General features: G+C 35.8%; 1 protein-coding gene across 1 annotated transcript; it reads right to left on the reverse strand.

Annotated features, from left to right (window-relative positions):
• Positions 1–1,404: 1,404 nt before the first annotated feature.
• On the reverse strand, positions 1,405–21,866 carry PRKAR1A (protein kinase cAMP-dependent type I regulatory subunit alpha). The gene is made up of 12 exons (XM_058165663.1): positions 21,716–21,866; positions 19,124–19,192; positions 18,523–18,708; positions 14,666–14,839; positions 13,392–13,483; positions 11,817–11,878; positions 10,839–10,885; positions 9,022–9,180; positions 7,604–7,664; positions 6,127–6,248; positions 5,600–5,681; positions 1,405–3,789 (listed from the first exon to the last, which is right to left on the reverse strand). Exons 3-12 carry the CDS (start codon positions 18,697–18,699, stop codon positions 3,617–3,619), a joined length of 1,149 nt encoding a protein of 382 aa, XP_058021646.1. The 5' UTR covers positions 18,700–18,708; positions 19,124–19,192; positions 21,716–21,866; the 3' UTR covers positions 1,405–3,616.
• Positions 21,867–22,643: the final 777 nt, after the last annotated feature.

Genomic DNA, 22,643 nt, shown 5'->3' on the forward strand with positions numbered 1-22,643 from the left:
ATAGCAAATGCTGCAAACCTCCAATTGCTCTTTGAAAAGATACTCAACGTTATTTCAACAACTTTGGGGAAATTACCTGTAGACTTCATAAACTTCCCTGGAAATACTTAATATTTGAGTATCATGTAACATTCATAACCAAAGTTTACGAATTTTGATTTTCACTTCAGCTCGATTACCAAATTTGAACAATGGTTCATCAAAGAGTATTAAATTGGTTATATTATTTATGTCAATGATTGTACAGTATTTCAGCTCCCTCTGCTGATAGTTTCCAGTTATGAAGATTTAAAACATTCTTCAAATAAATTGTCTGGTTCCAAGGCCCATGGAATTACAGGAATTATAGCAGTCACTTTGGATCTCAGGCAGTAAAAGCTGATCAGTTTCCATAAAGTAGTCACTATCTCCTATGTGCTATTTTTTGGCATTTTTGCACGTTTTTAATGCTAACAATTATATGAGAGGTTTAGGAATGGGTTTCTCTCAATACAGGAAGTTTAAATACTAACTTGGTGTACTTCATGACTCATGAGTATATAAAAGGAAAAACCAAGGGTGAATTTGTTGTCCATAATGAAACACTTGAAGTCTACCTAGATACTTATCAAAAGGAATAATAATCCCCTACAATATTAAACACCAAATACATTGTTTCTTATTAAGTGATCTTACAAACTTTATATTTATGAAAGTCATGTTTTCTTGCACTGGTTGATGCCAAAGCATCAGAAGATTCATTTATTTGACAATCAGCCCGTAGTTCAATTTTAAAACTTAAAGCAGAGCCCGTGTTTATTAATTGTTCCTCATTAAGTGATCTGTAAAACATACTAATGGTTGATTCGAACATTTGCTGGAATTTTTAATCTATGGTTTGTTGATTACAATGCAATTGATCAGTTTGCACATTACACACAAACCACAAAGGGTACGTCTACATTCCACATTAAGCCAAAAACATAATCTTATGTTTTAGTGCAGAACCATGGCTCCATTTTCCATATAATTTAACTGCAACAAGGGTGTTTTTTTGTCCTTATGAATCCCACCCAATTTATATATGTTTATATGAGTCAAAATTCTGTATCCAAGAAAATTAGCTCTAACCAAAGTATTTTCCAAGGTGAAGCTCCTCCTCTAGTGAAATAGAGCGCAGAGGGAATGAATGGCTGAGAGAGACAGGAGAAGAGCTGCTACTAAGTCAATCATCAAATAGGAGAGGCCTGATCTACTTTGAAGAGCTGACAAGTTCATGTTTAACAGTACATAAGGAACTATGTTACATTAGCTAAGGTAAAAGGTGGGTCAGTATCAGAAAAAAAGTAAGACCATCCCCAGCTAGTCTGTTCAAATCCAAAAATTAGCAGGGGAAGGGCCCACAAAAATAAAACACTGATTACATTTAAGAATTTAAATCATTTTATTGCTTTACCTGCCATTAGGACAATCTATAACAAAAGGAATATATTAGCACATACAATAAGTCAGACTTATAGTCAGGTAACAATACAAAAATGGTCCTCTGGTTTACTATAGCACTCTAGGGCAGTAGATTTTTTTTTAATTTGCTAAAGTGACCTAGCAAAACAGATTATCTTCTAAAGCCCTGAATGTTAGCTAAGGCAAACTATACAACTGTGAATTCAAACATATTTAAATTGCACACAAAGGTAAAGCTTTAACTGTGATTAATATTTAACTCAGACATAGCTGGTTCATCTTAAAATCCTGTTGGTAAAACTACAAAAGGGAGTAAACAGCAAGCTAAAAAGACGCAGTAGTGAAACTTGATTAGAAAGCCTTATATAAAAAAATGTGCATTTTTTTAGCGCTTACATAACATTTAAAATCTTTTTGGTGCTTCAACAAGGATCAAATCAAGCTTCAAAAATAACAAAAGGTATAAGGAAAAATAATCCCTGTAGATTTGAACTGAATAGAATTTAGAGAAAAAAGTAACATGGATCTCTGAAGAATGCAGGTGGATATCCTTACCTTACCAAGGTGGTTAGGATGAGCAGAAGGAATTAACAATGTATATTTTACATTTAATCCAAATCCAGATACGCGGACATATCAACAGCTGCCCACAGATTTTTTTCAAAAAATATGCTAAGGTTCCTATTCCTCCAACTGCAAAGTATGATTAGCAAATGTTCTTCCAACAGCTAGCAAGTCAGAAAGGTGTATACTAGGTCCAATTGTCCAAGGGGAGGGACTGCTAACCAGGCAAGTAAGATTAGTTAAGAAACACGTTGCATAAACAATGCAAAACACTTGCTGCCACTCCCATATAAAGCTCTATAGTAGTTTTAGATCATTTAGGTTACAAATAAACTGACTTGCTTACATTCTCCAACTGTGAAATTCAATAAAGCTAGTGGATAGCACCGAGTGCCACACAGAATATTGTTAACACAAACCTGGTAAATACTGAAACACACTTCTGACTTGACAACAGGATTAACTTTCCAAAACTAGTTATTTCACTAGATCAATGAGAATGTGAGGCCAAACAAACAAGAGCATGTGTCTCCTTCCAGCTAAATATGTTAGGAGTTTGACAGGAAATAGACATTGATTCTTCTGCTTCCTGTCTTTCATTTTAGCCAGAGTCCTATCATCTTCCTAAATTAGACTGTATATTCCATCCTGCATTGACCACCAGTTACATAAATAGCATCACTGAACTATCTGGTTCCAAAGTTAACAGGGAAGGCAAAGCTTGGAAAGGGCAGGCGTAAGACTGCATACATAAGAATGCACCCTTCAGCTTCCTGTTCTAGATAGTGTGGATGGGGTGTTACAACTCACACTAGCTGAGGAGCAGTACACAAGTGTAAACACCTACACCTATATTCAGGGGTTTAGCACATTGGTTGCCCTTTGAGAAAAATCAGGAGAGGCATATATTATAAATATTCACATCTGAGAACAGGCAAAACTTTTTGCTGTGCCAAAGATAGCAACACTTGGCAATAGTTGCCAAAACAAAAGCTTGTATACAAAAACCTGACAAACAATAACCAAGCCATCTTGAAATGGATACAGATGCACAAAACTATCAAACTTCTAACTCTGGTTTTACTAGAAGTTGATCTCAGTAAACTTAACCAAACGTCACTCATATCCAGAACATTTTGCCAAGAGGTTGAGCTGAGAAAGTAAGTTTCTCCGTCTGAGAAAAGTACAGTAGAAAGTGATCACAATCTAAAAGGAACATGGGACTCACTGTGGAGAACGCACGGTTAGAATTTCTCACTGTTACATCCTTAACTCTACTGCAATAATCTCGGTGCTCAGGAATTGTTCCCAGCAGAAGGAATGGCAGTCACTGGCCATACTGGACAGTGTACATTACACAGAGAGAAGCAGTAACAGTAAAAGTTTCCATACAATTCCCTATTTTCAATGGGGCTAGGAGCACCAAAATAGTACTCTAAAATTTAAAACGCTGTGAAAAGCAACTGCTTTCTTCCCGTCCCCCCACCCCACCCCACCCCCACTCTCAGACAGACAGGAAGCTGCAATAGCCAGTAGCCGTGTGGCTCTGCACAAGAGTAATGAAAACAGTCTGCGTTTGTGAAGCATGTATTTGAGAAGGAGGGAGACTTCAGACAGAGAGAGAGACAAAGCTGTTGTACTGCTGGATGTTCCGTTTCAGAATATCGGAGCATGGACCCAAGACACGCTCAAATCTGGGCCGATCAAGCTTTACACATTTTAAGGGGCCACGAGCAACAACAGTGGCAGCACGAGGACGATTCATTAATAGAGCTATTTCGCCTACAAGGGAAAAAAAGACATTTATTACAAATGGACCAATTAATGGAAAACTGATAACTTATGTACTGAACTAAAACTATGCTCTCTTTCATTATGAGAGAAAAACTATAATAATTCCTGAACAGCTGTAGCTACTTTTAACCTCATTAGTTCCCGCTTTTTTCTCTTACCTCCCTAACAGGAAATATTTGGAAATGATTGTTGTGAAATGTCATCAACATAATACATCGTGCATTGTTGGCTTGTATGCTAACCTAGAAGTGGGCAACCTGACGCTCTAAGGATAAATGAAATCTTCATACCTGATTTTTGAAGCTTCCTCCAGCCATGATTTAAAACTGGAAAAAACCTCTGACATTTAAAGACAGGAAACACAACTAAACCTTTAAAATAAGTTTTACTTACATTAAAAGAATAAAATCCCCCACAACCTCAAGGGTTAAAAAGCAGGAAAAAACCAAATCCCACAGGTTTTCGAGGATTGCTTCACCCACTATGGCTCTCATACAGTCAAAAAGCAGAATATAAACTTCAGTAATCAAAAGATTGTCTATTCCTGCCTTAATATGAATAGAGATGCAATTCCCATCTGAGTACGTCCATCTGCCTTCAAATGAAAACTAGACTTTTCTTTCAAGCAAAAACTAGTTCGTAGACATTATAAGTAAAATGTGTTAAGAATGACGAGAATCCTTTTCACTCCATTTATTACCCTTAGGAGAATCACCGATTATTATTCAATGCAATTTTGCTTTAAAATCTCAAAATTTGGTGAAGGATTCACTTATTTCCAAGTAATAATGCATATAGAGACTTTTTTCAAGCTCAAATGGTTAAAAATGTTCTTTTACACTGTTGGGGAATGGTGTTTTAAAATAAAAATTTTTTTTCAGAATTCCCAATAATCCAATAAATCTGGATTAAACATACCGTGTTTTGCATCTCCTCCCCTTTTAGATTTATTTGTAATGATCCATAACTGACTTAACACCACTTGTGGTTGCAGGTTTTGTACCTGTTGCTTATTGTTATTGCCGCATATATTAGAATATGTATTTTAGAAAACAATACAATTCTATATAGGATTGATGGAAAAGTCAAAATATGTGTCTGATTTCCCTCTTCTCACATTATTTTCAGTTAAAAAAAAATAAAGTTATGCTAACTACAGTTAACATAGGACAGGAGACTTCTTTGCATACCAAATGGCTTGCTATTAATATAATTGGGCTTCGAGGAGTTAGCACAAAAGTGTGAAGAAGCTAATTGCCTCATTTTAATCCCCCTCAGACAGGAGAGAAAACAATTTTCTTACATTTATGGAAATGTTCCATAATACCATGGAAATATATTTAAAGGATAACTACAATATTGTAAAAATAATAATATGATGTCTAATAATATGACACTGTTTTAACTCAATCCACACCCTATTCCAAAGATCATCATGACAGATAATAAACTATCTAGATAGGGGAATTTTATTTCAATCAATGTCTGATGTTCCAATCCAAAGCTCTTATGACAGATTCCAAGCCAGAATTTTAAAAGATTGGTAAGGACATAAAGCTATTCCGTCATCACCAGCCAAGAAGGAAGTATATCACCTTTACTAAAATTTATTTAGCTCTGAGGAATATTGCATCTTTTTCAAATAACTTTTACTATGCAGATTAGTATCAGTTTGATGTCAGTATTTTCCGCTAGTGCAATGCATTTCCCTGACGTAAGCACTATTATAGAGACGTGGTGATAGAATACTGATGTGCCTATGGGAGGTGGAAGGCATGGAAGACAAAGGAAAACTCACCAAAATAATCAGAGGGTGCAAGTCTGCCCACTTCAACAAATTCTTCGTGCTCTGACCTGCGCTGCAACACAGCAGCTGTACCCTGTAAAGGAATCAGAGGGTTAGTGACAGGTTTTTTTTCTATATGCCAAAACAACAATTTCATCATAGATTCGGAAAGCAGAGGCAGCTCCATTTAATAACTCAAATTAATGTGTTCCCATAACCCTTAAGATCTACTGAGAGAAGCTGTGTGTCCATCCTTGGTGCCATATATTACCCACAAGTTTGTTTTATAACCAAACTGGATATTCTTTCTGCTGTATGGTTTTTTTAAATAATATTCTCCAATCATGATCAAATAATTAAATTTACTGAGAGCCATTTTAAACTCAGTGAAGTATTGCTAGTATTTTTATATATATTTTCAAAAATACAATCACATTTCATGAGAGGGATTGTACTGCAAAAAAAAATAAATCAGAGTTAAATCAAGAGAAATGAAGCTAAAACTGTAACTAACAACAATACAGACTATTATTACTCACCTCTAATATAATGAAAAATTCATCTCCAGGTTCTCCCTGCACCACAATTTTTTGTCCATCCTCAAACTGTACTGGCTCTAATGCATCAGCCACTGTGAGACGTTCCCATTTGTCAAGGGATTCTAAATTAAAAGGTAACTATTTAATAGCAAATTTTTCTGGGTTGCAAAGATTTATAATTAAGGTATTTGTTTACTTAAAATGAGGGGTTTCTGCTCCTATCTGCCCCATTAGATAGCCATACATAGCCATTATGCAGGCTGTTCAATCACAATCTCTCACTTTACTACAAATAATTTAACATTCATTCACAGTCACAAATTTGGCAGTTCAAATAATAACATCTCAACAATGCTGAAAGGATTGTCAAGGTCCTTTATAGCAGATTAGGTGATTATGTTTTAATTAGGAGGCCAGGACTAAGATAACTGTGCCCTCTTAAGTTACTGAAATGCAAATTCCAATATTACTCAATACTGGTCACGCTATTGGGGCTGCTGGAAGTTAAGAGCCTGCAACTTAATGAGGAACTTTTAGTGTAAATACTAGCAACTCTAATGGACATCCCTGCATCTGGTTCAATGTTCCAGGTTCAATAAGGAGATTCTCTCTTTCAGTCACAGAGCTGGTAATACTCCTTAGAAAACGCTCCAAAATAAACCCATTCTGTACCTATGTCCTAAGAAACAAAAATCAATCAAAATCAAATTAATTCTTAGGGCGGTGGGTTATTCAAAACGTTATCTCTTCATAACAGTTCATCAACACAAATAAGGTATTTTAAAAACAATAAAGTGATCAAAAATTAATTCTATTTAGAAATATGTAAATGCTTACAATTGACAATATTGTAAATAGGTCATCATACAACTGATAATGTTAACAAATCCTTACAAGCAGTAAGTTTCTCATGTACAGTTGCTTTCCTTTACAGCAAGGTTGCAAAAATGTGACAATTTAATATATAGCACAGAAAGATGTTCTGAAGCAGTGCCTGGACTCTAAATCCTGTTTTGGAGACAGGCTACATGAGTACATAAACAAGTCAATGATATGGGCATGGGTGTGCGCAAACACACACGGATATATAGGAAGCAGATGTAGGAAAGATGTAGGAAAAGAGTTGAATAAAAAATAAAAGACTGAAGGACACCAAACAAAATTATGGAAGAAAATATTTAAGAGGAAGCTATATGCTGAAGCACATACAGAAATTGAAACATTTTTCTGCATTTTTTCAGCAATACAAGTTAGTCACAAACCAAACTTTTGTCAAAAGGAAGAACAAAACCCCAAAATTTATGTCTTTCAGACTATTGACAAAGTATAAGCAGGATGATAAAGAGAAGAGCAATACAATACAATGCAAAATAATAAATAAAAAGAACAGCAGCAACAAAATATAGAATAACAGAATGCATGTAATATTCTCTATCTGCCTGTATAGTAGTAACACCAAGAAATTTGTCACACTTACCAAGTATTGACACTTTACTAAGAAATTCTTCATACATTTTTCTCTTCCTCAGTGTGCTACCCTAGAAGTTGGGGAAGAAAATACACCTGAAAATCAGTATTATCTCTATTTTGCTCTGTTTTAGGAAGCTAGAATACTCTCCTGTCATGAGCTTATTAAGGTCATAAATAGTTCTGAGTTCTTGGTTTGTTAGTTCCTGATTGAATGCTTGTATAGTAAATAATAATTTAAAAGTGTATTACTTAGAGACCCAGGAGAGCAAAAAACTGGCTTACATTTAAAAAAAAATAATGAACATAATGTGTCATCTAGATTCTTACACTAAGTATCTATATTGCATATTAGGTCCATTTATTTTTTAAAAAATCAGTTTCATGTGCATCCATCTAGATGTCAGTCGTGCTAAACTTGGTAGGAAAATTTATTGGCATTTAAGAGGGTTTTTAATGTATAATACAAAAACAAAAGCCCCCTTGGGTCTTAGATATCTGATCCAATATTCACATGAAATTATATTCTGTTCACAGCATTTAATAGTGTGTTATTATGGGCATGACACTACATAGTGTAGAGAGAAGTTATTTTCACTACCAGTAATTGTTTTCCTTGCACTCTCTAGCCATCATGAGACAAAACAAATTAATTATAAGCAAGAGTCACTTGCGTATTTCTGGCTGTTAAAAGAATTTGTTTTCTTCAACCAGTATCTATTTAGCAACATCAATTTAATTTACAGTTGAAAAAATGAATTTTATTAGAATGCTGATGATTGGAGTTTCATTGCCTTCCCACCATATAAAAGGTATTCATTTAAAGTAATATTTTGAAGTGCAAATGGATTAAATGGCACATTAAAAATGAAAGCTAAACTTGTCCAGCTTAAATGAGATTTATGAGGTCAGGTTAGAGCATTACTGAGAACTCTGTAAAACAGTACTAATTCAATTTCATACTTAATAATATGGCTCAGCTCAAGACTTCTTAGAAAACTGTTATGTCTGTAATTCACTTTTAACCTTTACAACGCAGCAAGGGTGAATTTCAGAAACTGAGCTGTCAAGTCATTCATCTGCATTGATGAAAACAATAAATATGTTTGACTGGGATTTAGCAAGCTAAAATTGTACAAGTCCCACCACAAGAGTAGAAATTAAAGAACTGTGCCTCATTTCCGTATCTCTTAGTATAAACAAACAATTTGTGACATCTTAATCATAAAATAAGCACAGACATGGGTATTGACCTGATCACTAATATAAACATCCAATATTCATTTTGTGAAAGGCTACATTCAGATGAAATGATCACTACTCAGTTGTTCTTCCTATCAATTCATTATAATTCTATTTACTGATATGCTTCCCCAAATAAAGTATGGTATAAATGCATTGTTTCTTTCAAGACACTGAAATACTTACCATAAGAATTCTTCTATAGCTATCTCGATCTATACCCCACAGTTTCACGTTGGTTTTTGCTTTGACAGTTGCTGCTCGGGGTGTCCCATAGATCAGTGCAAGTTCTCCAAAGCTGCCCCCCTCTCCAACACTGGTGGCCCATTCACTGTTCACATAAACCTGGAGGAGGAATATATACACATCTATTTCAAAATATATTTTATGTTTTTGTTTTGATATGTACTTTGTTAATTCTAGCTTTTTTAAAAAAAAAAGAAAAGAAAATATTTTTACATTCTGTTTTAAATTTTGTTAACAGCATTGAGGCCTTTCCGGAACAGAATGAAATCAAACAAATAACATCTTAATAATTTATCATGTGTTCATAATAAGCAAACATCAAGAGGCTGCTCCTGTTTGGAAAAATGTTTAAGCATTATTTGCATAATAAAAGGGTTCACTCTATTTATTTAACTCAATGTACTACCTAGGTCGCACATTACTTTTTATTAATTACGTGCCTTCAAATAATTGTTGACACTTAAGTGACCGCATAGAGGATGATCTGTCCTCAACCTGATCCCTCAGGTCTTTCAATGATAAACCCACTGAAATTCAATCCATCCACTTTGCTGCTAGTCACCCTATTCACGTGAATATAAATTATTTTTTTAAAAAAGTCATGTGACGGCAACATGACACGGCGAGTTTGACACCCGTGTCTTTGACTTACAACCACAACTGAGCCCAAAATCCTAAGCAAAGCAGTTGTTAAATGACTTTTGCCCCATTTTAAGACCTTTTCTGCCACAGTTGTTGAACTAATCACTGCAGTTATTAAGTGAATCATACCATAATTAAGCGAATCTTGCTCCCATTTACTCTGCAGTCAGGAGCTGGCTGGGAAGGTTACACATGGAGATCACATGACCCCAGGACAGGACAACATCATAAATACATGCCAATGGCCAAGAGCTCAAATTTTGATCATGGTGACCATGGGGATGCTGTAATGGTCGTAAGTTTGAAAACTGGTCATAAGTCACTTTTTCCAGTGCTGTTGTAACTTCAAACAGTTACTAAATGAATAGTTGTAAGTCAACGACAACCTGTATGTGAGCAATCCAAACAGTGAACAATTCCGTATCTTAAAACAACCCATTCAAAGAGATATACAGGGATATCACATAACTATAAAACCAGATATGTGCCAATGTAGGCTCCAGGTTCTGCTGAAATAAAATCATTTTGAGAAAGTTCTTGAGCATAAGGATGAGACTGAATCATGCTTCCAGGAGGGAGCAATGTGCAGTACAGTGGGAATTACTACAGAAGAGGCCAGTGTCCTGGATCAAATCCCCTTATTATCTCCTATAGGATGGGGAAACTCAGGCCAAGCTCTTTACGTTGAAACTAAATTTATTAAATTTGTATGCCACCCAATTCCTAATGACTTTGGTAGTTATTGTTCATACTTTTCATTCCTGATTACTTAAAAGTACCAGGAAAATATGCTACAATTATTATTTGGAATCAATAATGAAAACTTCTTTATCAGTTATCAAAACGTAATGATTTTATAAGCCATGATTAAAATAAAGCGCTTAACACATTTAAAGCACCAACCAATATCTTAATTTAGTCTCAACAGTAGCCTGTGCTATATCACAAAACAAATGGCTAAAATAAGTTTAGAGAAAGGCAGACCACAATAGAGACTCAAATCCCAACTGGTTGTATTGTATTTAATAAACATGATCATCTTTAATATTATCGTAGATGTATTAAAACTATGCAATGACACTAGATCAATATATTTAAAGGGGGAAAAAACTTACATCCATTTCTCCTTGATCAACAACATAGAAGTTATCCCCTTCATCACCTTAAGAAAGAAAAGGACAGTGTGTAAAATAACTTTCCTAATTGTTTAAAAAACATTAGAGATATGCCTTTTAATTTTAGCATGAACAGAACTTTTTAGATCGAACATCAATCAGCATAATATGTACAATTACAATTTTATATTTAGCAAAATTTTAGAATATTCAGTATTTCCTTCAGTTTTTGGTGCAAATTCATGCAAATTAGACTTTGTATACTATGTCTAACTATTAATTTAAAAAAATGGAGCTATTCAGCTATGATCGTATAGTTAAGGATCAACCAGCTTACCTCAAGTGAATGTAAAAGCTTCTGCAAAAACCAATGCTGGCTGCTATTTGTTTTTAAGATTTGTATCCTTAACCCTAACCAATTTACCAAAGCATTACCAAGAAAAAATAAATAATGAATAACTTACATTAGAAGAAACCCCTAATATATTGCACAGTGAATACTAGTAGTCCTCAACTTCCAATCAGTTGAGCCCAAAATTTCCTGTTGCTTAGGGAAACAGTTAAGTGAGTTTTGCCCCATTTTATGCCCTTTCTTGCCATAGTTGATAAGTGAATCATTTCAGTTGTTAAGTGAATCTGACTTCTCCACTGACTTTGCTCAACAAAAAGTTGCAAGAGGTGATCATATGATACTGGGACACTGCTACCATCATGAGTCAGTTGTCAAGTGTCCAAAGTTTGATTATGTGACCATGGAGACACTGCAACAGTTGTAAGTGTGAAAAGGGATCATAAGTCACTTTTTTTCAGGGCCGTTGTAACTCCGAATGATCACTAAACCACCTGCTGTAAGTCGAGAACTATCTGTAATATATTAGGAATATCTTTCTATATCAAGTCTTATATCATAAAAAAACAGTTACGTAAGCTAACTATTAGAAGTTAAATAAATTCCAGTCAAAAAAATAAATCACATACCTTGCTGTATCACAGTCTCACCAGCAATGTAAGTGACTGGAAACATTGCATCAAATATATCACTGAAAGGAAGTATAGATTTACTCAGCATAAAAGGAAAAAGTAGAACACATTTATGCTAATATTGTTAATTAAGATGAAGTCATCAGAAAAGAATGGTTTTTGTAAGGTTTTTTTTTTTACATTTATATCACGCCCTTTTCCGAAGACTTAGGGCGGCTTACACTATGTTAGCAATAGTCTTCATCCATTTGTATATTATATACAAAGTCAACTTATTGCCCCCAACAATCTGGGTCCTCATTTTACCTACCTTATAAAGGATGGAAGGCTGAGTCAACCTTGGGCCTGGTGGGACTTGAACCTGCAGTAATTGCAAGCAGCTGTGGTAATAACAGACTGTCTTAGCAGTCTGAGCCACCAGAGGCCCTATACTTGATCTTTTTTTTACTATTGGCATTTCACTTGCTGAAATGAGGTATTATTTCCTACCTCATTCTATTTTCATAATGGAATCTGTAATAATATGAACAGTCTACTTTGTTTCCCATTTTTCAATTCTAAAACAATTATAATGAACACCATTTTTAAAATAAAACTAAAAACTGGCTTTGCCAACAAACCTGCTGGATAAGTTAGAGGAAGACTCATAGTATTAAAAATATCCATGCAGCCTTGTATGGGTAATAGCTTAGTTTCATTAAAGAGCACTTCTACATGTTTTATGACACAGATATGATTATTAATCCCTGCATGTGTACAAGAAAGAAGGTATAAATTATTATAAAATAATCCCAAAATTCATAAAACAAAGTTTATCTAGTTGAAAACTAATTTGAGGGTACTGATTGTGCCAAACAAAGGACAATGATAGATTTTTCTTCTATAATCTCACAATTCACCTTTAGTTATGTTTCTAATCTTGCCTAGGAAGTAAAAAAAATAGATTGCAAACTCTGGGAGTGACATGAGGTTACTGTAACATCCTACGGAATACACAGTCTAGGAGGAATATTCCATAGACACAACCTCCTGAGAATGCAAAAGCAAATTCTTATGAAATTTTCCCGTTCCCAGATCCACATTTTTTTTTATTTTGGACTGACAAAACTTTGAGCAGGCAAGCTGTCACTCTGTTTTGTATGCAGCCGTTACAAAGCCTGCTGCATTCAAAACAGAACCATAGTTCTGATGCAGCACAGTCTGTTTGCTCTGCATACAGAACAATCCACACTTTCCATTCAATGTACATCTGTCACTATAGAATGAGTCAAATCCAAGTTCAAATCCAAGTACCTTTAAAAATCTACCTTTCAGACAAAAAACCAATGAGGAGTATACAGTTAGAAACTTTAAATATTTTAATTAATTAATTCTAAAAGCTATACACTGGGTTTGATCTAAGTTGAGTTTCATATAAGAGTCACATAAGAATTTTTGCCTCAAAAAAATTAATGAAATCAGCTGGGAAACCTTAGTTCAAAGTTAAATTTTAAAAATTTTAAATTTTATTTTCCAAAGGAAAATAATCCTTCATATTCAGTCTCTAGTTTGATTTAAATGAAGAGACCCTACCTTCTTTCATTGTCATCAAGATGAGCAAAGAGCACATTCTTCTCTATGGCTTTTGCCAAGGCAGCCATAGTTTTATAATCCTTTGGAATAACCTGCAATATGGAAGATACCCACAAAGTTTTAGCTGAAGGCATTTTAAGTGATTTATCATTCATCCCTGAATCCCAGCTTTTCTTTTTATTTGACACAATCATATAGCATTTTTCTGAATAGGTAAATTTAATCTAGCATGCTATATTTTTATTTATTTATTTATTTATTCGATTTTTATACCGCCCTTCTCCTGAAGGACTCAGGGCGGTGTACAGCCAAATAAAAAAGCGCAATATATACATTAAAACAAGACTAAAACAAACATATTACAAAATGGCAAAAAATTTAAAACATTTAAAACATTTAAAATAGTTTAAAAACCCTAAAATATAAATAACCCCGGATTAAAATTTAATTAGGCCAGTCCCGCTTGAATAAATAGATGCGTTTTCAGCTCACGGCGAAAGTTCCGAAGATCAGGCACTTGACGTAAACCAGGGGGAAGTTCGTTCCAGGGCCTTCTCTGTAGGAGCTCCCACAGAGAAGGCCCTGCCCCTGGAGGCCGTCAGCCAACATTATCTGGCAGACGGCACCCTGAGAAGGCCCTCTCTGTGAGAGCGTACGGGTCGGTGGGAGGCATAGGGTAACAGCAGGCGGTCAAATTAATATTTATTAATTTGAAAGAAAAAATTACAAATCATCTAATGTATTGTTTTGCCAACATTCTGAATACAAATTCAGAATAAAAATTAAATGAGTTATTCTTCCCAAAGATAGCAGATCTATTCATATTTACAGAAAAACATAGCAGAAGTCCAAAAATACAGAAAAACATGTTTGCCATTCACTGTATTAACTACAGTGTATTAGAATCCATCTCCTGAACATCCAGATAATTTAAAACATGTTGATTTTGCTGGCAAGATAAAATGAATAAAGCAACAAAACTTATGTCTTACTCGTCCCTCTTGCTGGCATAATGGCAGCAAGAAATCAGTCAACATTTTAATGATTTTCTCATAATTCAGGTTTTTAAAGCCAGGCTTTGAATAAACTATACAAAAGCCATATAGATCACACAGATGGTATCACAGGAGAGTTAACATCAGAAAAATATGAGATGAAATCATACAATAGAATAAGTTCGTCTCCTCCAAACAGGTTCCAGCAGCCAAGCATGGAAAAAATAATATACAAGGCATGAAGTAAGGCTTATATGAAGTAACAACTTGAAGCAACACCTTTCTAACATAAGAGGCAGCATCCTCTTCAGTGTAAACCTCTGCACTAATGGCACCACGCCTTCTGCGACCTTTAACCACTGGGTTCATTGGTGGTGGAGGAGAAATTTCATCTTCACGGGAATCTGTGCGAGAGCTGGCTTTCTGCTGACTGATAAACTGCTTTGTTTCTTCCTAGAAGGAAACAGAAATTTAAGCCATATAGACATTACAGTTTATTTCTCCTTTCTTAATTGGTTTTACTAAACTCGTACACAGTGACACATACACAAACTATATGGTTGAAACGGGATCACATACTTACTAGAAACCAACATTCATTCTTGTCAACTATCTTGCACTTAGAATTGCCTAAAGTTATTACTGATTCTTAGCAGAAGTCATTTTAAGCTGCCAAATACATATGAATACTTGAAATGAATTAAATTACTGAATCAATAAGGTGACATAGGATTTGATACAATCAGATTGCATATTGCAGTAAAGTTTAAAAAGGGAAGAGATACTTATACACTTCTGCAAGTTTAGAACAATCTGCATTACCCTTTATTTTAGAAAAAAGAGGCAATTTATAAATCCTGAAGCCCTAATGATATGAAAAATCATATCATTATCTGCTAGAGTAATTTTTAAATAATGTTGAAATTCTTATCTAGCAGTTTGCATAAATTGACAAGTAGATTTTGCGCAATGGTTTTGTAACTTTTAAAATAAAAATAATTTAACATTATTTTAACTAATCAATTTTAATTATGAACATTTTAAAATCATAAAAATGTAACTTTTTGTGAATTGAAATGTTATATATCACACATGACAACAGAAAAAAGACAAGTAGCAACTTACATATGTAAAACAGCATATAAATTTATGAAATTTTCTGGTTCAACAGTGAATGCCTCTTTTTGGAATACAATTACTATCCTATAAGTAATATATTAGACAAGCAATACAACTAGCAATTCAGTTCTTGAAACATGTTGCCATGTTGTGTAGTGTAGTGTAGTGGTCATTTTTAGCAAGCAACATTTTAAGAATTAAGATGGGTTAATTCTCTCATGATGGAGAATAACAATGAAAAATGTGCAAGAATGTATCATAGCTATGCACATGACCAGGATTTTCTTTTAGATCATGGGTAGATTTGAGAGTGAATTCTCTATCGGGGGAAATATTCATTATTCATGGCAATCCATTAAAGTCAATACTATATTATTACAATTTACATCGTCATACAAGCAAATTATGTCATTAATGACTATCATTATGCAATCTATGTTTGTTGTTTTTAGTTGCGAATTCGTGTCCAACCCATCACGACCCCATGGACAACGTTTCTCCAGGCCTTCCTATCCTCTACCATCCTCTGGAGTCCATTTAAGCTCACCCCTACTGCTTCAGTGACTCCATCCAGCCACCTCATTCTCTGTCGTCCCCTTCTTCTTTTGCCCTTAATCTTTCCCAGCATTAGGCTCTTCTCCAGTGAGTCCTTCCTTCTCATTAGATGGCCAGAGTATGGAAATTTGGGACATTGGTTATAAAGCTATTGCATTGTACTATTTATACTTGTTGAAACCTGACTTTTGATGAAAATAATATATTTTTTAATATTTTATTAAAGGTAAGATTTAAATGTAGTTTTAAAATAAACACACTTGCCTTAAGTATCAGTCCCTATTCAAAGGGCTCCTGCTAAAAAAAATCAACTAAAAAATCAGTACATTAATCTATCGGTTTCATACAGTGTACTTCAAAACATTAAATTACAATGAAGAATTTCATACATAAGAAACCTCTGTTGGATCTAGAAACAAGAATTTTACTGGCTGTCTCTTCTTCCCATGACAACACTCTGTAGAAATCAATTCCACTCTTTGTGGACCAGAGTCCTATGACCTGACATAAATGGGCACTAGGGGATAAGTAAATAGAAGAATTCAGAGATTCATGCTAGTGTCCAGTGAGATAGTCCTTTTGGCTGGCACAAGACATTTCTGAATCCAAGCCAGGAACTTAAAAGCTCACACAATCACTTGACTGCTTTTAGAGAACTGCATAATTCAATGTTTAGATCAAGCCAAATTCAAAGCTGCATGGATCACAAAAGTCTTACCCATCAAAGTAGTGTTTATGTATCCGTCCTTAAAGGGTGTACTTGTACATAATTATCAATATATGTGCAAAGTGACTCTTCTACACAAAACAAAACATATGTTTTCCAATATTATGTCCCAAGAGAATTAAATGTATTAATCTAAATTCAGAGTGACTGCAGAAAACGCTAAATATTGGTCTTGTGATATGCCTTTAGATAATCAGCTGCCATGCCATGAATGTTGCTGACCTTCTCTCCTTCCACAGAATGTTGACATAGAGATGGGAGAAGCTGTTACCGACACAGCAGTCAAAGAACAAGAAGAAAGTATTACTATAGCCATGTTGTGCAGTAAACACAATTTATGTATTTGGATCTCTTTGAATGTGCATAAAATGGTTGCAGCTATGCAAAGTGTTTAGCCAAACAGGATGCAGAATTAACTGTACTTGCATGTATGTTAAGGTAGATTAGCTGTAACACTGGACTTTTTGTGTACTTTAGCATCTTGTGTAAACTCAGCCCACTTTGTTAATTAGTTCTATTTATGGCATGTGTCCCTAAAAATAGTTAATTCTGATTGGCAGGTTCCATGAATAGTCACTCAATATGTTCAAATCAGTTCTGGCTAAAGTGAAGATCATATTTTATAAAGCATGTCAAAACCAGATTCTAGGATTATAAGCATAACATTATATGTAAACAATACCATATTTCTATGACAAATCTTACGGAGTTGAAGCGTCTTTTCTTAGCAACATATTTAATATAAATTTTGCCTGTCCATCTACAATTCAGACATGCTGACTGAATTCAGGTTAAATTATAATGTAGCTTGTTTTGGATTATTGTTTTGTGTGAAGCAGCCTGTTTTTTTGTAAACAATGTTTATGCCTTAACATCATTTACCAATTCTTTCACACAATATGTTAAGCCAAATCATGATTTGGGGTTGACATGCTGTGTGCATCCCCTTGCTGAGTTTGTAATACATGTTTTAAGGCTTACTATGAAGTCTGAAGCTAGCTATTTAGATTTCTTCAGCCATGCCAAACAAACCCAAGGAAGACAGTGTAAGATTCAACAACATGAATGAAAGCATCATCTTCACTCCCATTAAATAACATGGCAGCAACCTCATGTACACTAATTTGTATGCAAGGCTTATATAGTTTACTCCAATCAAAACTGAATAGCATGCAAATCCCCCTTCGATGGGACAGCATTGAGAAGAATCAGACATAACTTTTCATTTACCAAAAAATAGTACAGGTGCACAAAACAATTGTACTCCTAGTTTCTAAAAATTTCTGCACCACAGAATACACAGATACTGTGCAATCAAAGTTTTTCTGCCTGCCAATGATAATAAATAGTAAGAGTTTTCTATCTTCCAATGATTCTTTTCATTTTGGACCATAATGTGCTTTTCATAGACCAAGCCTTTTCTGTCCAGTTTGAAAATTGATGTTAAACTTGATTTTAAGAATATATTTGAAGTTTTTGTTTCTATGTGTGAAAAGCAAAGAACTAAAATATTCTAAATAAAAATCTCTTGAAGCAAAGAGTTATATGAATATTTAAAAAATCCAGAATCTTACACAACGGGATCTGCCTCTGCACTTTCCTCAAAGTCTAGTCTTAATCACATTTTGGAGAACTAAATAATGCTGTACTTTTTTGAAAAGTTGATGTGCTGCAGGTCAAGCATAAGATTATTATTTTGAGAGTGTTTTTCTCATTTATGAAGTTTAGTTGATACCTTTTCCAATCTTTCAAAGTATTCCCGGAGGAAGCCCATAGGTCTCTCAGGTCGCACTGTACAAAGCTGGACAATGCAATCTTTCAGGAGTTGCTGGATGTTATGTTTTTGGACGTAGTGCTCACATTCACGGAGGCTACGTTCTTCTTCACTGCTGCTACTGCTAGAGGCTGCCATTGCTGGTATCTGAAAGAAAACAAATTTGAAACTCTAGCTTCCATTGCAACCTTAGTGTAGTAGTAGTTTACATTAGATATGTTAGACTTATGTCTCTCAGCAAACATAGCAGTTGAACATTAACGTATTTGCAGACATAGTACATGGTCATGTGGGGGGGGAATCAGAAAAAAAATTAAAGCATAATTCAGTCAAAACCCATGTTCAATTATCCTAGGAATATCAGAAGCTAAACTGCTTCCAATAATGAACATGATGGTAACATAATAAGATAAATGAAAATATATGATTTTACTAATGATAGCTCCCAAGAAAAAAATTGATTGGAAAGAAAGCTGCCATAATTAAATTAAAATATTCATTAGTGGATTTTCTAAAAATAATTATGGAAATAAAGAGTGTATTTCAGCTGATCACCACTTACTTGAGATGAAGTCAACAGCAACTACAGGTATGCACAGAATTTGCAGGAGACTGTTAATCCCAGTATCACCTTTCAAAACGGAAGTAAGAAAGTGAATAGTTGGACCACCCTATTAATACATGCTTTCCTATGTGACATTTAGATACATGGCTATATTCTTACAGTTATAAACATATTCCTTGGATTTCCATTGCTGAGGATAATTTGCCAATTAAATAAAAAATGAATAATCAATCTCCCCTTCAAAACACTGTATTTGTATCAATTCTTGCAGAGTTTAAACATTACAGCAAACTTTTTTCTAATTGAACAGCACACATATAATTAGATGGCATTTGCAATCATATTGCCTTAAGTTTTATAGTATCAGCTGGCTCTTCTGTTTTGACAACTTGCATAATAAAGGTCAGTAACACACAACTTAATTAAATGTCCCAGAATTACTCTGTGGCTCTATAACAGCTTGCAAATTAGTCTGTGGAAAAAACATTCACACTGTTGACACGTAGCAACAGATAACAGTGCAAAAACCAGACAAACTTTTTTTTCAAAATACTTTATGAGGAATGCCAAATAGAAGTCATTCCATTTTTAAGTAGAATTTACCTTAAGAACAATGGCAATGTATTTTTACACACAGATACTGTATCAAGTGAAAATTCAATTCAATTCAATTCAATTCTGACGGTAATCTTTACGTTGGCATCAGTATTTGCAATGTGAAGAAAATGGATTTAAAATAAAACCTGTCTTAAAAATTCACTGCAATTAAAGTCTGCTTTCAGACAAAAAAAAATATTTGCTACCTACATGAATCAATAGGAATAAAAAATATGAACAAAAATTGAATCTAAATATGAAAAGATTCTAAATGAGTGACAAAAAGAATCCTCCATCTTATTGAAATGCTGCTGCATATTTGAAGAATAAACTATTACAAGACCCTAATAACAGTCTGAACCACTTAACATATTTCAAGGTAATTCCCTATAATTCTCCTAAGGGGAAAAAAAAGCAACTGGGAGTTACAAAATGCGTTCTTTCTGTTCAAAAGTAACTGTTCATTCACCAGAACAGGAAAACCAAGATATTCAAGAGATCATAAATTATAGGCTATTTTAAACTTAGCAGTTTTTATCTATGAGAACAGTATCTCTCATTTTAACCCAGGACTAGTCATTAAAGTCAGAACAAGCAATCTGATATCCTTATGAGCTTTAGTCCATTTCTATCAGGAGACGACAAAATGTTGACACAATCATCTGGAGGATTGACATGATTTTTACTACTGTATAAGAAAATGATATAGGACTTTTCTCCACACCCAGAGGAAAGCACTTTATACAATATCAAGCAAGTTGCAGCGACTCTTTGGGTGTGATCGATCTACTGATTTTTCTATACAGGAACTTAGGAGTGCAAATATAGCCCAACATGAAGCATTCTGGACAAGACCCAACATAAAGTGCCATTAAAGCATGTAAAATCAATCTAAACTCCCGGTGATTACATAGACACGTCCACCAAGTTTTGACAGTACTCCTGAAGTGGTTTGGCATTCTTTACTTCTGGGCTGTGTGGTGTTTTTTTTCCCTCCTCATCCTGCTTGCTTAGATTTCCTGAGATCAGAGCAAGCAACCATTAACCAGGTCTGCAACCACACTAAAGCAAATGGTAAATTCTGTAGCCAATTGCTAAGGGTTTGTTCTCCATACAATATGGGCTCGGAGATGTCCTAAAACAAATCAAAACACTGGAGACAGCAATCCAAGCATTAGTTCACTCCATCTCTTAACCAGACCACCAATACTACTTTTTTAAAACAACAACACAGACAAGGGCTGTATTAATAAATTCTGTTCCCAATACAATCCTGCCCTTTTAGGTAAATACGAAATTTGTCCCCAAATGGAAGGGCCGAGCGGCTTATTTTAAAATAATAATAATAATAATAAAATAATAAAATTAATAATAATAAAATTAATAATAATAATGATAACCATTAGCACCAATGGTGATGCATTTTTAAATGTTCAGTTGACTTGAGTTTCATGTTTAATGAATAAAGTAAATAAAATAGATGTTCCCCTCAAATAATCTTATCAGTTAAAGTGTTCCTCAAGGGTTACCAGCAAAAATAAACAAACAAACAAAATCCCCAGCCAGCCGCTACTTCGAAGCAGGACTTCCACCCCAATTCCTTCTGGCTTTCTGCCTACGCGGCGACATCTCCCGGGAGCCGCGCTGATGCTCCCTCCGCTTCCCACGGCCCTCCTCTCGGGCAGAGGCGCCGCTTGTTTTCAACCGGTCCCCTCCCTCTCCAAAAAGCCAGCCACGGCGCGGGACCCGCCGGCGCCCCGCCCCCGTCCCCCCGCCGGAGCCCCTAACCTCGTCCCCTCAACGGTCCTCCTCCGCCTCGCCGCTCGACGGTTTCCACTGAGGCGAGATTGGAGTCAATGGAGGCCTGGCGTCTCCCGGCTCAAAAGCCGCCTCAGCTCGCCTCTCACACCGGGCCTCGCTGCACCCCTACGCGGCTGCGCCCGAAGACCTCCACCCTTCTCGGGAGAGACTCGAGGGCCGGCCCTGACTTACCCCGGGTCCGAGCGGCGACTCCCTGCTTGGGCCTCTCCGCGATGGTCGACCCTCCTCCTCCTGTCCCGATTTGCGGCCTCCTTCTCTTTCTCGGCAATCGCTCCCACCGGAAACCCAGCTCTCTCCGCCAATCACCGCCCAGCGTGACGTCAATGAGCCTAGTTCTCACTTGCCGAACCGTCCCCGTGGCAACCTTAAAGGGGACGCGCCACGTTCCGTCCGGCTCTCCTTCCCCCGCTCTACAGTAGCAGCAGCCAGAGAGAGGAGGAGGTGGTGGCGGAAGAGTGCCGCTGCGCTCAATTGCTGGCTTTTCCTTTAATTCCTGCTGACGTCAGACTGCGGGTTGAAACGGAACCGTCGCCCTCCCCGTTCCTCGAGCGTGTAGCACGGGGTGGTGGAGGTGGGGGGTGGAGAGAGAAGTGCCTTAGGAAGGGAGACCGAAGGCGTCCATACGGTGGCGGAGCCTCGGATTCGATCTTGCAGCGGTTGCAGTAAAGTGCGCGTCAGTCTAAAGCAGAGTTCTCCAACCTTGGCAACTTCAAGCCTGGCGGACTTCAACTCCCAGAATCCCCCAGCCAGCAAAGCAAAGCAAAGCTGGCTGGGGAATTCTGGGAGTTGAAGTCCGCCAGGCTTAAAGTTGCCAAGGTTGGAGAACTCTGGTCTGAAGAGTGGCATAAATGGAGCTGCTTGCTGGCAATTTGCTGCACGAAACCGGGAGGGTTTGTCTCGAAATGTAAATTGCATTCCTTTTTTTAAAAAAACAAGTTTTTATTGATTTTTTAGTTTCCTCCCCCTACACACATACATAATTTATGAACAGAGTATTGCCCATATCATATCTTATACAATTCAATATATTCAAATATATTTTAATTAGTTGCATTTTTTGGCGAAATATTCTTTTTTCATAGTTTTTATTCATTTCCTA

This window comes from Ahaetulla prasina, chromosome 2 (genome assembly GCF_028640845.1).
Source record: "Ahaetulla prasina isolate Xishuangbanna chromosome 2, ASM2864084v1, whole genome shotgun sequence".
Taxonomy (NCBI): domain Eukaryota; kingdom Metazoa; phylum Chordata; class Lepidosauria; order Squamata; family Colubridae; genus Ahaetulla; species Ahaetulla prasina.